At 42.3% G+C, this 16766-nt stretch overlaps 2 protein-coding genes across 2 annotated transcripts in view; both read left to right on the top strand.

Annotated features, from left to right (window-relative positions):
- fam20cb (FAM20C golgi associated secretory pathway kinase b) overlaps positions 1–3912 on the top strand; it is a 76137-nt gene extending 72225 nt beyond the window's left edge. Inside the window, exons 7-9 of the mRNA XM_036956017.1 lie at positions 48–157; positions 546–687; positions 2110–3912. Coding sequence (XP_036811912.1) covers positions 48–157; positions 546–687; positions 2110–2377 — 520 coding nt within the window. The 3' untranslated portion in view covers positions 2378–3912. The remainder of the gene's footprint in view (positions 1–47; positions 158–545; positions 688–2109) is intronic.
- A 3952-nt stretch (positions 3913–7864) lies between these two features.
- Positions 7865–14000, top strand: foxl3 (forkhead box L3). Its single transcript, XM_021576150.2, has 4 exons — positions 7865–8560; positions 9603–9704; positions 9820–9886; positions 10340–14000. Exons 1-4 carry the CDS (start codon positions 8415–8417, stop codon positions 10814–10816), a joined length of 792 nt encoding a protein of 263 aa, XP_021431825.1. The 5' UTR covers positions 7865–8414; the 3' UTR covers positions 10817–14000.
- The last annotated feature ends 2766 nt before the right edge of the window (positions 14001–16766 follow it).

Genomic DNA, 16766 nt, shown 5'->3' with positions numbered 1-16766 from the left:
AACCCAACAGGTTTCTAATGGCGACCTCTCTGTGTCTGTTTCTGTAGGTGGGAGGTGGACCCTGACTACTGTGAAGAGGTGAAACAGACTCCGCCCTATGACGGCGGCACCCGTCTGCTGGACATCATGGACATGACCATCTTTGACTTCCTCATGGGTGAGACCACACCTCCTAAAACACACACACACACACACACACACACTCAGAGTACAGCGACATCCCACTGGGCACAGACGTCAGTTCAGCTAACGTGAATTCAACGTGAAATCAACCCAAAAACATCATCATGTCATTGGATTTAGGTTAAAAGTTGGGTGAAAGAAGAAACTCCAAATCGTTGACGACGTTTTTCAAATCCGATCACTTTTCCACGTTGATTTAACATCATCATATCGATTTTTTTGGGGGGGTTGAGATTAAAGTGGAAACAGCGTTGATTCAACCAGTTTTTGCCCAGTGAGATGGCTCCATTATAAAACAGCGTTGATTCAACCAGTTTTTGCCCAGTGAGATGGCTCCATTATAAAATGGCGTCTCTCCTCAGGCAACATGGATCGCCATCACTATGAGACGTTTGAGAAGTTTGGCAATGAGAGCTTCATAATCCACCTGGACAACGGGAGAGGGTTTGGAAAGCATTCCCATGATGAGGTGTCTATCCTGGTGCCTTTAAGCCAATGTTGCAGGTCAGTAACTTCATGAATCTTTTCTACATCAAGAGCATTTACTTGTGACTGGTGAACCTCAACACACTTAACCTGACTTTTCACTTATCAGGAGTTGACATAGAGGTTAAAACCCATTTTGGACATTGCTATTGAGGGCTCCCACCTTTTTTAAAGTAATCAGCTGGGTGGGACTTCCTATGGGTTAAGGAAGGATCACATAATTCCATCCAGGTCATCAGGGGGGCTCAGCCAATGAATTGTACACGTGAGCAAACATTCCATTACTGTAGGTGGCAGTAAATAGCCAACCTTGGCTTCGTACTTGTTCAAACAACACACTTTAGGTGGCAGTATGCACCCTTTCAGTTTGTTTGCTAACTCATAGAAGTAGTAGAATAAGAAAATGGACTACTTTAAAATGCCTGTGTGCTCACAGACACCATAATGGGACATTATGAAGAAGACCTTACTAATATTGAGTTGCAACCCTTGTTCTTGACTCAAACCGGTGCGCCTGGTACCTACTATCATACCCCGTTCAAAGGCACTTCAATATGTTGTCTTGCCCATTCACCCTCTGAATGGCACACATACACAATCCATGTCAAAACTGACTTAAAGCTTAAAAATCTTTTAGTTAATGACTTTATATGAAGTTACAATCATACAGCGTTAATGAACTTCTTCCATTCCCTCCTGACCCCTCCTGACCCCTCCTGTCTCTCCTGACCCCTCCTGACCCCTCCTGTCTCTCCTGACCCCTCCTGACCCCTCCTGTCCCCTCCTGACCCCTCCTGTCTCTCCTGACCCCTCCTGACCCCTCCTGTCCCCTCCTGACCCCTCCTGTCCCCTCCTGACCCCTCCTGTCTCTCCTGACCCCTCCTGTCTCTCCTGACCCCTCCTGACCCCTCCTGTCCCCTCCTGACCCCTCCTGTCTCTCCTGACCCCTCCTGACCCCTCCTGTCCCCTCCTGTCCCCTCCTGACCCCTCCTGTCCCCTCCTGACCCCTCCTGTCTCTCCTGACCCCTCCTGACCCCTCCTGACCCCTCCTGTCCCCTCCTGACCCCTCCTGTCCCCTCCTGACCCCTCCTGTCCCCTCCTGACCCCTCCTGTCTCTCCTGACCCCTCCTGACCCCTCCTGACCCCTCCTGTCCCCTCCTGACCCCTCCTGTCCCCTCCTGACCCCTCCTGTCCCCTCCTGACCCCTTCTGACCCCTCCTGTCCCCTCCTGTCCCCTCCTGACCCCTCCTGACCCCTCCTGACCCCTCCTGTCCCCTCCTGACCCCTCCTGACCCCTCCTGTCCCCTCCTGACCCCTCCTGTCCCCTCCTGACCCCTCCTGACCCCTCCTGTCCCCTCCTGACCCCTCCTGACCCCTCCTGACCCCTCCTGTCCCCTCCTGACCCCTCCTGTCCCCTCCTGACCCCTCCTGTCTCTCCAGAGTGAAGAAGTCGACCCACCTGCGTCTGCAGCTGCTGGCCAAGGAGGAGTACCAGCTGAGTGATCTGATGTCTGAGTCTCTGCTGAGGGACAAACTGATCCCCATCCTCATCCAGCCTCACCTGGAGGCGATGGACAGACGCCTACGCCACACACTCAACGTCCTGGCAGACTGCATCGAGAAGGAGGGCTATAGTAATGTTGTGGAGGATGACCTGGCGAGTGAGAGGAGGGGGGCTCAGATGCACACATCACCCAGGGGGAGGTAGCTGGGAGGCCTGAACTGTTCTGGAATGGACCAGACTGGATTGGACCGTATGGAACTAGAGTCGATCGGACTGAACTGGATTGAACTGGATTGGACTGGACCAGATTAAACCGGACTGAACCGGTTTTGACCACCATCCCCATAGGCCCCTTAAATAACAGTGTACACCTCCCAACCAATCGATCATCTCCCACCACAGCACCACAGATCATGAAAGTCTTGCGAGAGCCGCTTGTCTTGTTCAGGAGACATTTTTGAATTCAGTGAATTCCAAGACTGGTATTATTCCTTCTGCTGTCAACTGAATATTGTGTTTCTACACATTGTTGGGACCTGTCGCAGGTGTGCAAACGATATGCGTATTGGAGATCGATTCTGTGTCTTAATGAACAATTTATTGCAAAATGTTTTATAACTTCTGTTGCTCTTTTACATTGTATTTTGTATTAATTTAAGAGATATTTCATTGGAGGGTTTACTGCAAAATGTGTCTTCTGCTTTTCATCTTTCAAATGCTTCCTGTCCCGAGAGTATTTATTGCATTTCATATTAATTGTTTGAAATAAATGAGACCCAAATCATTTTTCTATCAATAGGACTGGGGGCTCGAGTCAATCTGTATCGCTGAAACTCTCGAGTGGTGCAGCGGTCTAAGGCACTGCATCTCAGAGCTAGAGGCATCACTACAGACTCTGGTTTGATTCCAGGCTGTATCACAACCGGCCGTGATTGGGAGTCCCATAGGGCGGCGCACAATTGGCCCAGTGTCGTCCGGGTTTGGCCGGGGTAGGCTGTCATTGTAAATAAGGATTTGTTCTTAACTTGCCTAGTTAAATAATGGTTAAATAAATACATGCTCTAGAAATATAAAGTTAATGTCCTGTTGAGCCGACATTTGCAGCGTTTACCATGAATGCAGTTTCTGCTAATGTGGGAACATTGCCTTTAAATTTCAAGCACACTGTAACGCTGAACTTCCACTATACAGATCGAATACAGCCCTGAGTGGTCAGGAGACCAAGAGGGAGTGAGAGAGACTACAGATGTGCAGTCCTTAGTTGGTCAAGTAGAGGGCAGCTCTAGTGCATGTACAATAGTGGTCTGCAGGTCAGCTGTTTGTTCACCTGCACCTGCCCACAATTGCTAATAACCCACCTGCAACCGCCCAACTATGCTGTAGGCTACGGTCAGAGATGGCAGAAAGATTTTTTGACAGGGGTGCAGTTTCTTTTTTATAGCAAATATGTTTCTGCTTATAATTACCGACATTTCGGTAGGCTATTTGTTAGTCAACTTGTCTATAATTAGACTATATACATGCTGCTTCTCTTTTGTCATTATATGTTGACCTAGGAGACTAAAATAAACCCTTGCTCACCAGAAACATTTCATAAATTGATAGAAGCATTCATTCTATCTATGTAGTTGACATCAGTAAACTTTTCTTTGTCGTCTCTATTTCTTTCCCGAAGCAAAGACGTTTAGGGACTGGGGAGAAAATGCAATAACAAAAAAAAAGGAAAGATTTTCTGTGTAAAATGTAAAATGAAATAGAAAGCTGTAAAAATGACCCAAGATGTTTCTGATAAGATTTCAGGTCGGCTTGGATACATACTTTATGTGGTTTCACAGGAGGCTGCTGAGGGGAGAAGGGTGTATGCTAACAGTGTGAATGGCAATTTAGGTGCCACCAACCTCCTGTGGTTGAAATACTAGGCCTATTAGCTTTTATGATGCTGATAAAAATAGCACCTCTACAGAAGGTCCCTAACTGCAGATTCGGATTCTCTCAAGATGCTCTAAGAAATCAATCATATTTCTCCACCCCTGTTTCCGAGTCAAAATGTAGGATACATTTGAATTTGGTGTATTATTTTACTGCAAGAAATGCATCATTCTGCAGGAGTTAATATTAAGGGTATGTGTAAGGTTATAGACCTACAGTCAGTGTCCAGATTTCAGTTTCCATTTAACCCATCTGAACAGTAGGCTACAGTTAAATTGACTTGTCCTGGTCTTGTGACTGTTGAATTTGTATGCACGCCTTGAGTGGCCTCCCGAGTGGCACAGCGGTCTAACGCACTGCATCTCAGTGGTAGAGGCGTGACTACAGACCCTTGTTTGATTCCAGGCTGTATCACAACCAGCCGTGATTGGGCAACGCACAATTGGCCCAGCGTCAGCTGGGGTGTTCTTTACTGACTTGCCTAGTTAAATAAAGGTTAAATAAAATGTAAAGAATCATCACACATAACATAGCCGGCACACTCCTTTACCACTTAAACAACTCTCCATTTCGCAGCTTTTATTTTATTCAATTAAACTCCGACATTATCCTTTTTGCCTCAGTGGATCGACTTTAACTTTTTCTGTCCGTTCCCAAAAGCATTTGGCTATTGGCTTGTAGGCTATTTGGTGGCACTAATGCCAGATAGCCTAAAAAGAATGAAGGAAAAACCTCAATGTAGCCGGTAGATATACGTTCAACAAGAATGATACATTTATGGATCTTTGTATGCATTGTTTCCTCATTATTCAACCCGCTCGCCACCCACCCCTCCTTCATCCACACAATAGGATGACCCTCAAACCCGCTCGCTCCGCAGATACTTTTGTGTGTGTGTATATATATATATATATATATATATATATATATATATAGTGTATGTGGACACCCCTTCAAATTAGTGTGTTCATCTATTTCAGCCACACCCATTGCTGACAGGTGTATAAAATCGAGCACACCGCCATGCAATCTCCATAGACAAACATTGACAGTAGAATGGCCTTACTGGAGCTCAGTGACTTTCAATGTTGCACCGTCATAAGATGCCACCTTTCCAACAAGTCAGTTTGTCCCGGTCAATTGTAAGTGCTGTTATTGTGAAGTGGAAAAGTCTAGGAGCAACAAAGGCTCAGCCACAAAGTGGCAGGCTTCACCATCTGGCAGTCCGACTGACGAATCTAGGTTTGGCAGATGCCAGGAGAATGCTACTTGCCCCAATGGATAGTGCTAACTGGGGCTGTTTTTCATGGTTCGGGCTAGGCCCCTTAGTTCCAGTGAAGGGGAATCTTAACGCTACAGCATACAATGACATCCTAGACGATTCTGTGCTTCCAATTTAGGGGCAACAGTTTGGGAAAGGCCCTTTCGGGTTTGAATGACAAGAATGAATCCGATTCAAAGTGATTCACACTACAGCATATCCTCCATTGTACTTTCCTCTTATTTTTCTTTGGCCCATAGATTCATTTATTATTTGAGGATGAATTTAAGATGAAACTTTAGTCAGTCCTCAATTTTGGTACTAAGAAGCCAAATGTGACACCAAGATTTTTGTAGGATGAATATTCCTTTAGGGTGTGATTGTATGTATGATGTCCAGATGTTAATGTTGTCTACAGATATGCAGGATGTACATTTCTTAACTTTCCAACTGCAGATCTGCTTTGCTGGAGAAAACATTTCAGTTACTGTTACTGAAAGTTCATATATATACAGTAGATAAACCTAGTGCCTGTGCAATGATAGAAATACTTGAATGTTTGGGATCATGACTGAAAGGGTATTTATGGGAAATATTATTTCCTGGTCAGAAGCTATATACAGTATACGTGTTTCCATACGTCTGTCTGTGTTGATACTTTATGTATAGACGGAGGTATGGACACCATTAGAGGCTGTGGTTCTGACTGCAGCTAAAATGCTTATTTTTCATCTGTTCATTGTTTCTGTGGAGTTTTGTTTGCAACATCGTAAAGGTGCAATAAAACAAAATGTGCATTTAAACGTGTCATTTAACTTTATTAGTTATACCTGAAACATAGAATAGGTACATTGAAAAAATAACGATGAGACGAGACGGGGGCAAACAAATTGGACTTGATTCTGATCCTTGTAGGCAGCACAGACACAGGAGTCATTGGCTCTTACAGAAAAGGAATATCTCCTCTGTATTTGTCTGTCTGTTCAGACTACAGAGCCTGGTCAGTAACAATGTCTATAGGCCTACTACAGTACTAATGCAGATGGCCCTCAGCGCCCCAACATGAACATGTTTACAGTTTCGTCTTTTTGTTTTGATAACCTTTCCCTAGCCCCTCACAGCCCCTGGAATGCCTCCACTATGGTTTATAAATGCATCCAAAGGATTGCTCATGAATGGAGGAAGCCCAGTCTGAGTGTACGCCCCAAATGGCACCCCATTCCCTTTATAGCGCACTTATTTGGACCAGCACCCTATTGGCCTTGGTTAAAAGTAGTGCACTATAAAGGGAATATGGTGCTATTTGGGATGTGTTCTGAGACAAACATCTAAGGGACAGGGACCACAGGCCTAACTAGGGTAATCATCCCCACCGCAGACAGGCGGCAGAGGAAACATCGTCATGGGAATGAGCCAGGGATCTGACCAACAGGACACCTTATCTGATCCTGATCCCACTCATTTACCCCTGCACTGCCCGGATGAAGGGACCGTAGAATAGAATTGCTAAAGCCAATAGACTGGGCATAGTTCTGGAATCTGGTTCTAATTCTATGATAGAATGACTCTCCTTGTTTGATCACGTGGGTAGTCAACCCAGGCCCTGGATTTGCTCCTGAAAACGGTGGTGCAATTGATTTCACTGCATCACTAATGACAGGGAATTAGTGTACTGGCATTTTAGAATAGATCTTGTGTTTTGGCAATTAGAGTAACTGGCTAATCACTTTATTTGCTAGATAATGTTGAGGGAGACCAACCAGGGTCGCAAGGTCACAGCGGTCAGCGACATACAGAGAGGATATGCCATGGCTCCAAATGTAAAGACAATATATTTGATAAAGATGTGGACTGGACACTTCATTGTTTCAAATGGGTTGACACCTGATTAAACACACCACATTTGCTGGTATGGGCCTACCTAGGCTGCCAGCAATTAGGGTATAGCTGTGCATTTTCCAAATAAAACAAAATAGCTCAAATAATTTTGTTTCAAAATGTGCCCAATTCCATGATCTAAGAATAGTTGTACTTTATTTGGACATGGACATCTAAAATGTTCACTCTTATTTGCCACTTTAAAATTGACTGGAGTGTTGACCCTTTCTTTGCCCCATTAGTATCAAAGGAGTAAACACAAAATTGCATTTTTAAACTGTTCTGGTCGCATCGATAGAAGAACACAAAGGGTCTCTACAACAATTAATCTACTGGATCACAGCAGGCCACACACGGAGGCCTCGCGCCCGCAGGCTGTTTTCTCCGGTCTCCGTCGGCTGCCGGGAGAGACCAAAATGCCCCGTTAGGAGCCCTTCAGAACACACATCCCCTCTTTTAGTCACGGAAACACAATTTATGGCTATTATACAGCATTATAGATTGCATCTACAAAACTATCCTTGTTGACTAAAACGTCTGTGACACAAGGAAACCCCCCCCCCCCCCCCCCCAAAAAAAAAATAACTGGTTGCGGAAAAAAAATCGGACAAGCACAACATACCCCAAAACAACACACTCTTTAAAGTTAGGCGAAAGAAAAAAAATAGGATTAGAGAGATGGAGATGTAAGGAGGTTGTTTGTTAGTATTGGATTAGTTGTTTAAATCATGTTAGGTAGATTAGACTATAAAAAGAAACAAAACAAAACATAAAGTCAACAATCGAAATAGTCTATAGACCACCCAGATTCAAGCGAGACAGAGATTAGTCTAGCTACCAGTTGATCACGCCCCGGGTTCAGACGTTCAAGTGGACAAGCTGCGTGCGTTGGGCTGGCCAAGTCATTTGGTGCATGGCATGTCTTATCGGCGCTATCCTAGCCTACCTGGGGACCAACCCAACAGTGAGGCAGTCGATGAGGAGGAGAGTGGGGGTTCCAAGAGATCTATTCATCACCAAGGGGGAAGGTATACTTCATTCAGTATGCCACCACTATGAGTAGAGTATGTTAGAGTAGAAGAACATTGACATTCTCTGTAAAGAAAACAACTGCTTGGTACTATTGGTCTAAATTTGGAGGGTGGTAAAAACTGCAATTTATTTGTTAATTAGATGAAGCAGTCCTATAATAGCCAGTGTGGAAGTGTAGACATGTTTGATAACTCGCAGTATCCATATAACTGCTTCAACTATGATGGAGATGGATACCCTTCCTGCAGCACGGATGAAGACAAGAAGATGTGTCGACCCGCTTACAGGTAGAATGCTTATGATTAATATCATGGAATTATTATATTATATCATTTCTATATTTTTAAATAATAGAAGCATTATTCATGATATTTTACATTATGTTTATGTTCTACTGAAAAGAAATACAAAACAAATTCATATTATTTTTGTATTTTATAGACCATAATATAAATCACAAATGAATGCAATGCAAGCCATTTAAAATCTAAAACCTAAATACCAAATGTTGTTGTGTTATTTTAATCAGATGATTGTGGAATCTCAACACTATCCAATCTCAACACTATCCAAATTAAATTAGTATCATAATTAAGATTATTAGACCACTTTCCCTGAATGTAACTTTAATCAGTCTTATCGAGATATTATTGGGCAGGGTTGGGTAGGTTATTTTCTAAGTGTAATATTTTAAGGTTACTAGTTGCCTGTCCAAAATTGTAATCAGTAAAGTAACTTTTGGATTACCAAAACTCAGTGATGTAATCTGATTACTTTTAGTTGATTTATTTATTAAGGCAAATCAGTTAAGAACAAATTCTTATTTACAATGACAGCCTACTCCAGCCAAACCCAGGCCAATTGTACGCCGACCTATGGGACTCCCAATCACAGCTGGATGTGATACAGCCTGGATTTGTACCAGGTATTATAGTAGTGCCTCTTGCACCGCTGTGCCACTTAGGAGCCCATAATAGCCTGATCAGGTGGAACAAAGCTAAACATATGCCTTCTTTCAATGCTGAATTGAATGTCATTGAGAAAACAGAAAGGTTTCATAATGTATTTTTTTTGCCAACATCCTTTCTGAATTTAAAAGTAATCCAAGAAGTAATCATCTAGTTTTTCAAAAGTCTCTGTAATCGGATTATAATATTTGTGCTAGTAATGTAACTGATTGCAGTTTTTTGTCATCAGATTACATGTAAATGATTACATGTAATAATTTACTCCCCAACCCTGTTCTTGGGAATATCATTGTGAACACCAAGAAATATGAATTCAAATAAATCTTTGTACATTGTAACTCTGTCTGCCCTCTCTCTTCAGTTACATAGCGTTGATAGCCATGGCCATCCAACAGAGTCCAGAGCACCGGGTCACCTTGTCAGGGATCTATGAGTTCATCATGAAACGCTTTCCATACTACAGGTAAGGAGCTTCACATGTCTATTCAACGGTCATTTTCCTTAAAAAGTGTCTGGATAACTTTCACAAATTCCTTTTGACAGAGTAGTGTATGTACTGTTTCCTTTATCCACTACAGGTCTAACCAGAGAGCATGGCAAAACTCCATACGACACAACCTCTCTCTCAACAGCTGCTTCATTAAGGTAAAGGACTTTTTAACATATGTTGTGTGATGATAGTTGATAACTTGATCAAGAATCATTATCAAACAGAGTAAGATACACGTTATTACTTTCTTCGAAATAAGTTTAACTTTATATAAGTCAGAAGAAAACGAGTAAGACGATAATATTTCATCCTCGTTGATTAAATATTGTGTGAAACGTTTAAAATATATTACAATAATAAGGTCCCAAAGGAGACAGGGAACAGCCATACACGTTTACATGCACATTTCCAAATGTACTGTATGAATGGTAAGCGAATGTGTCTTTTGCACACAGTAGCCTATAAGCAAAAAGGGTACCAGACAAAACACTGTTTCAATACAGTACTGTATGTTGCATTCACATTTGAGCGCGATCATAAATAGGCTATTATGGGTTTATTTCTACTTTCTTATTTGCGTTTCTTTTTTAAACATATATATTTTTTAGGTTCCCCGTACGGAGGGAAACGAAAAGGGGAAAGGAAACTACTGGACATTCGCCACTGGCTGTGAGTCCATGCTTGACCTCTTCGAGAACGGCAACTTTCGGCGTCGCCGGCGCCGACGCAACATGAAAATGGGTTTCAGAGAGCCTGGGGAGCCTTTCCTCCCAGTAGACAATAACAAGAACAATAACATCAACAACCAACACGGCGGCTCCACCCGGCGGTCCGATCCTAACCCTAACCCCAAACCAGACTCCTTCTGCCCCATCAGCCCTGACCACAGACCAGGTCACCACACCCCCCTCAACCCAAACCAGCAGGATAAACCAGAACCAGAGATTAAATTCAGTATTGACTACATCCTCTCCACCCCCAACCCCCCTCTGCCAGGCTTCAGACCTCCACGTAGTGGTACAACAGTGGCCCCCATACACGCTCTGGAGCCCCAACACCTGAACCTGCACTTCTGGACCATGTGAGTGTCATAGCCTTGCCTATAAAGAGAGATACTTCATCTGAAAGACTGGATGGTTTTTCCTCCATATCTGAATTAGGAAATTAAAAGATCCAAAGACTGCTTCCTTGTGCAAGGGGAGATTTGATTGACTTGTCCTGTAAATAAAGAATATAGAGAGGTCCAGTATTGTGCAATGGATCCTAGCTGATTATACTAAATGTACATCACTCTACACTCAAATGAAGCTTGTACAGTGTTCATAGTCTTGTCCCAAGGCATAAAGGCTTACATAAAGCTGTATTCATAAAGGAGGATGTTCTGTTATGAGGGTCTGTGAAAATAATATTTCACCTATATTATATCGTTACTATTTTAAGGACAGAAATAAATACACTGAGTATGCTGACTGGATGAGAAAGCTGATAAAACTGAAGGCAGGGTGACCTGTGACTTCATCATCATCATAACCAGTATCAATATTAAAAGATAACAATCTCAACAATTGTTTTGGTTGGTGAAAGTGTCAAAGCAATGAACAGGGTGAAGTGTACATGTCACAAGCTGGTGCTCAGCCCCGTCAATCCTTATTGTTGTGATTTAAGGCAATTATCATGGGGTTAATCAACCCAGGCCCTCTCCAAACCTCCTAATCTTTCCCCGTGACCTTTTCAATTCCCCTGAGACTGACACATTCCCCATTTCATCCAGACACATTAGAATACATTATATACATATATTGTATGAAGGAGACTAAAACATGGGGTCTACACCACTAACATTTATTTCCCTGTTAGGAGAAGGGATATCAATCATAGCAGGGTTTCTCTTGCTTGTTTGAAGGGACAATTTTCAATTTAACCTTTATATTATGCCGTGACTGCATCATTCAGGACAGGAGGGGTTTCAACAGAACACAACAACACACTTAACATGAGTGGCATTTAATATAGCATTACACTTGCAAGGTGAGACTGAGATGTGACCCTAGTCAAATACAAGAAGGGTGCCGTGCTGCCGTAACAACACTGCCGCAACTCCCGCCCGCCCGGCCTGACGCAATTATAATTAAACACACCGGCGTATGCTTCCTTTCAAATCCTGTGATCGATCAATGATATTAACATTCATACCTGCTTGGCCCTCCAGCCAACGTCTAGCACCACCACTGTTATGGATCAGTAGGTTTCCATTAACTAAGCTGTTGATGTAAGGTGGCGCTGTGGATGTATTTGGGTAAATTAACTTAGCATAAAGTGCTGCAAGGCTGGGTCTGCTTCTGTGTCGGGTTTGTATTGAGACACCAAAGAGAAAATACACATACAGGAGAGAAGTACTATTATTGTGTCCTAGAATGGCCTCTATTAAATGACCATTCCAAATTCAAAGTATTTGTGTCATGTTGTTTGATTTATTTTTATTGGGAAATGGTCTTCACAAAATATATTTTTTTACGTATCTTGAGGCTATCAATATTTTCATTGAACCTTTATGTCTTCTTGAGCTAAAAACCTCTATGAGAGGGAAATTTGGTCTGGGAAAAATAATATGGAAATGTTTATAATTTTCTGTATGAGCTCACTTCTAGTTGTGGCTATTGTGTACACTCTTAGAAAAAAAGGTGCTATTGAGAATCAAAACAGGTTTGTTGGCTGTCCTGATAGGAGAACCCTTTGAAGAGCCCATTTTTGGTTCTAGGTAGAGCCCTTTGGTTCCACATGGAACCCTTTTGAAGGTTCTGCGTGGAACCTGAAAGAGTTCTACCTGGAACCGAAAAGGGTTCTCCTATGGGGACAGCCTCAAAACCCTTTTGGAACCATTTTATCTAAGAGTGTAGGTAGGTAATGTTGAAATGTGTAGCTCAGGGCAGAATGAGTGAAATGGGGAGGAGGAAATTGGGAAAGCAATGATCTGCAACGTTAATAACATCTCAATCATAAACACAAATAGGTCATTTAATCTACAGCATGTGTTTTATAATTGGATTTTCATTCTTGGGAGTAATTTTGATTATGAATTTAATTATAAATATTTGTGTGCTGTTGTTGGTGTTTTAAAACCACAACAACAACATAGTATATGTTTATATACGAGGGAGGCTGTGTAATTTCACCTTACTTGACTAACAACCATGATTTCCTTGAGCTGTGGTAGGCGGGGACTGGAGGGGCGAATGTACAGTTTGTTATATGGGACATGCTCATGTACCAGAGGCCTACAATGGAAAGCAGATTGCTGGGTAATGATATCAGGCTTCTAGCTAATGAAGAGTGTTGAAATAGCCCGAGGAGACAGAAAGGGCTAACAGGTACACGCCGATGGCTTTTGCCCTTTGAAGCCATTTGAATCCCCATGTACAAATCAAAAGGGCCAGAGGTAGATTCGGCAGGGTGGAATATTCCACAGTTCTGAAATGTTTTTTTAAATGGGTTGCGAATGAGAATATCAACACTGGATGTCAAATCAATGTCAGTTTAGACGTGTTTACAGTTAGATTCTATTTACTGTAGATCTTCCAGGCCCCTGTTTGGCCCCTGCTACTGGAGACCTGTGTAGGATGTCCCTGTTAGGAACACCCAAAACTAGGGTATAAAAAACAACTAGAAGGGTGTAAGAAATGAACCAGGATATAGAAGAAATATGGAAAATAGGCCTTATTTTACACCACTACAACTCTTTTTTGATCATTTGTATGGTAACGATAGCCTTTTAGTGATAGCCTTTTAGTGATAGCCTTTTAGTGATAGCCTTTTAGTGATAGCCTTTTCAGTGGCACTTGGCTTCAGTGAATCTGAAATAAAATAGTGAGTTGTTTGTTACTATGTAATTATTGTAGCTTGCCATTTCTGAGTAAATTCCAAGTAAAAATCGAACTGTAAAATAAAGCGTAATAGCCCTCATTTCCATTTGAACCTGCCTCATTTCATACATCCTGCCTCATTTCATACATCCTGCCTCATTTCATGCATCCTCCAGTTACATGCCTGCTTGTCCAAGTCAGGAAGCCTTGCAGCTTTAAGTTACAGTTGAAGTCGGAAGTTTACATACACTTAGGTTGGAGTCATTATAACTTGTTTTTCAACCACTCCACAAATTTCTTGTTAACACACTATAGTGTTGACAAGTCGATTAAGACATCTACTTTGTGCATGACACAATTGATATTTCCAACAATTGTTTACACACAGATTATTTCACTTATAATTCACTGTATCACAGCTTGGAAAATTCCAGAAAACTATGTCATAGCTTTAGAAGCTTCCGTTAGGCTAATTGACATAATTTGAGTCAATTGGAGGTGTACCTGTGGATGTATTTCAAGGCCTACGTTCAAACTCAGTGCCTCCTTGCTTGACATCATGGGAAAATCAAAAGAAATCAGTCAAGATCTCAGAATAAAATTGTAGACCTACACAAGTCTGGTTCATTCTTGGGAGCAATTTCCAAATGCCTGAAGGTACCACGTTCATCTGTACAAACAATAGTACGGAAGTATAAACACCATGGGACCACGCAGCCGTCATACCGCTCAGGAAGGAGATGCGTTCCAAGAGATGAAAGTACTTTGGCGCGAAAAGTGCAAATCAATCCCAGAACAACAGCAAAGGACCTTGCGAAGTTGCTGGAGGAAACAGGTACAAAAGTATCTATATCCACAGTAAAATGAGTCTATCGACATAACCTGAAAGGCTGATCAGCAAGGAAGAAGCCACTGCTCAAAAACCGCCATAAAAAAGCCAGACTACGGTTTGCAACTGCACATGGGGACAAAGATCATACTTTTTGGAGAAATGTCCTCTGGTCTGATGAAACAAAAATAGATCTGTTTGGCCATAATGACCATCCTTATGTTTAGAGGAAAAAGGGGGATGCTTGCAAGCCGAAGAACACCATCCCATCCGTGAAGCACGGGGGTGACAGCATCATGTTGTGGGGGTGATTTGCTGCAGGAGGGACTGATGCATTTCACAAAATAGATGGCATCATTTGGCAGGAAAATTATGTGGATATATTGAAGCAACATCTCAAAAGACATCAGTCAGGAAGTTAAAGCTTGGTCGCAAATGGGTCTTCCAAAAGGACAATGATCCCAAGCATACTTCCAAAGTTGTGGCAAAACAAAGTCAAGGTATTGGAGTGGCCATCACAAAGCCCTGACCCCAATCCTATAGAAAATTTGTGGGCAGAACTGAAAAAGCGTGTGCGAGCAAGGAGGCCTACAACCTAATTCACCCAACTTATTGCGGGAAGCTTGTGGAAGGCATACTGAAAATGTTTGACCCAAGTTAAACAATTTAAAGGCAATGCTATCAAATACTAATTGAGTGTATGTAAACTTCTAACCCATTGGGAATGTGATGAAAGAAATAAAAGCTGAAATAAATCACTCTCTACTATTATTCTGACATTTCACATTCTTAAAATAAAGTGGTGATCCTAACTGACCTAAGACAGGGAAATTTTACAAGGATTAAATGTCAGGAAAATGGTGAAAAACTGAGTTTAAATGTATTGGGCTAAGGTGTATGTAAACTTACGACTTCAACTGTACGTCCCAAATGTCACCCTATTCCCACTGTTGTTTTTACCAGGACCCATAGGGCTCTGTTAAAAATGCATGCACAAATAGGGAATAGGGTGCCATTTGGGACTCAACCTCAGTAAGACCATAGACAGAACAGAACATCTTGTCCAATTCAACGTTTGATGAATCAATCTGAGACATCCACTTGTTGTTGCAGAGTCAAAGTTATGTGAACCAACTTCAAGAACGTTATCTGTAACCACATCTAGGGGTAAACAGCAGGCTGCTTCAAAAAGCTCCTGGATCTCACAGACACGCCAACGAGCATATTCACATCATATTGTCCCATATTTCAGAGTTCACACTTCACAGCAGTTGTGCTTTGGGTGAAAATAAAAGGATTCATATGCATTTACCATGAAAGGATAGATGAGAAGACCGACATCATGTCCATAGATGACATGATAGAGAGCAGGATATTCAACAGTTTCAGAATGTCAGACCTTGACTTTATTTCTTTCTTGCTCGCAATTGTAAAGACTGAATTACACAGCGTGTCATCACGACACAGCTCTGTGTTGCATGGAAGGAGCATTGCACACCATGTACACACACATGCAATGCAACTACAATGCATTGCAGCCCTGGTCAACACACACACACGCCAGTTTTTTGCTGCTTTGCTATGAGTGAATGGGCTGATTGATGTTAGTTGGTCCCAGTCCCGGTCCTTTCCAGCGCTGCTTGCACATGGCCATTGGCCTCAAACCCAGTTTGGCCAGCAGGGGCTGCTCACAACCTAGAATGGGAACTGTTGTCATGTTTCCATTGAAACTGAAGGGAGAGAGTAGAGAAGCATACTTTATGACATTCATTCTATTTCGTTTTTTACACTGCCGCAATCAGTGGGTTCTACCACAGATGAAAGGTTATCAGTATCTTTGGTACTACTACCTACTGCAAAGATCCATTGTCGGTTATGGAATCCATTGTCCCGGTACCCCTGTATATAACCTCACTACTGTCTATTTATTTTATTATTGTTGCTCCTTAATTATGTTTTTTTTATTCCTTTTTTTTTTGTATTCGGCGAATGTGACAAATACAAGTTGATTTGATTTGAGCAGCACTTTGAAAAGGGGAGGGAAAAAGGGAGGGGCAAGAGACCATTGAGGTTGATAGAGGCTGGCTGACTGTAGGCCCACTTGTTTTTCATTCATGTTGTTAGTGTAAGTAGGCTTATGCTGTGCTCAGACTGCTCCCTCTACACACATACTTTAATCAAGAGCTCCTTGGTTTTAATAATTGAATTGATTAAGAAATCTCTGTATCTATTTCAATCAGTGAGCGTGCAGAGGCAGCTCTCCTCTCTCAGATGTCCCGTTATCACCATCACATTACTGGACAACACTCAAGTACTCAATGCAGTACTCAATCTCTTGTGGCATTA

This window comes from Oncorhynchus mykiss, chromosome 20 (assembly GCF_013265735.2).
Source record: "Oncorhynchus mykiss isolate Arlee chromosome 20, USDA_OmykA_1.1, whole genome shotgun sequence".
Taxonomy (NCBI): domain Eukaryota; kingdom Metazoa; phylum Chordata; class Actinopteri; order Salmoniformes; family Salmonidae; genus Oncorhynchus; species Oncorhynchus mykiss.
Note: the sequence above shows the minus strand (reverse complement) of the source record. Positions and strands in the feature narration are given on the sequence as shown.

Bases quoted from the DNA above. Each gene is read 5' to 3' on its own strand.
- foxl3 (XM_021576150.2), top strand. From the start codon at position 8,415: ATGAAGCAGTCCTATAATAGCCAGTGTGGAAGTGTAGACATGTTTGAT. The intron at 8,561-9,602 runs GTAGAATGCTTA...CTCTCTCTTCAG, and splicing joins ATGTGTCGACCCGCTTACAG to TTACATAGCGTTGATAGCCA. The intron at 9,705-9,819 runs GTAAGGAGCTTC...TATCCACTACAG, and splicing joins AAACGCTTTCCATACTACAG to GTCTAACCAGAGAGCATGGC.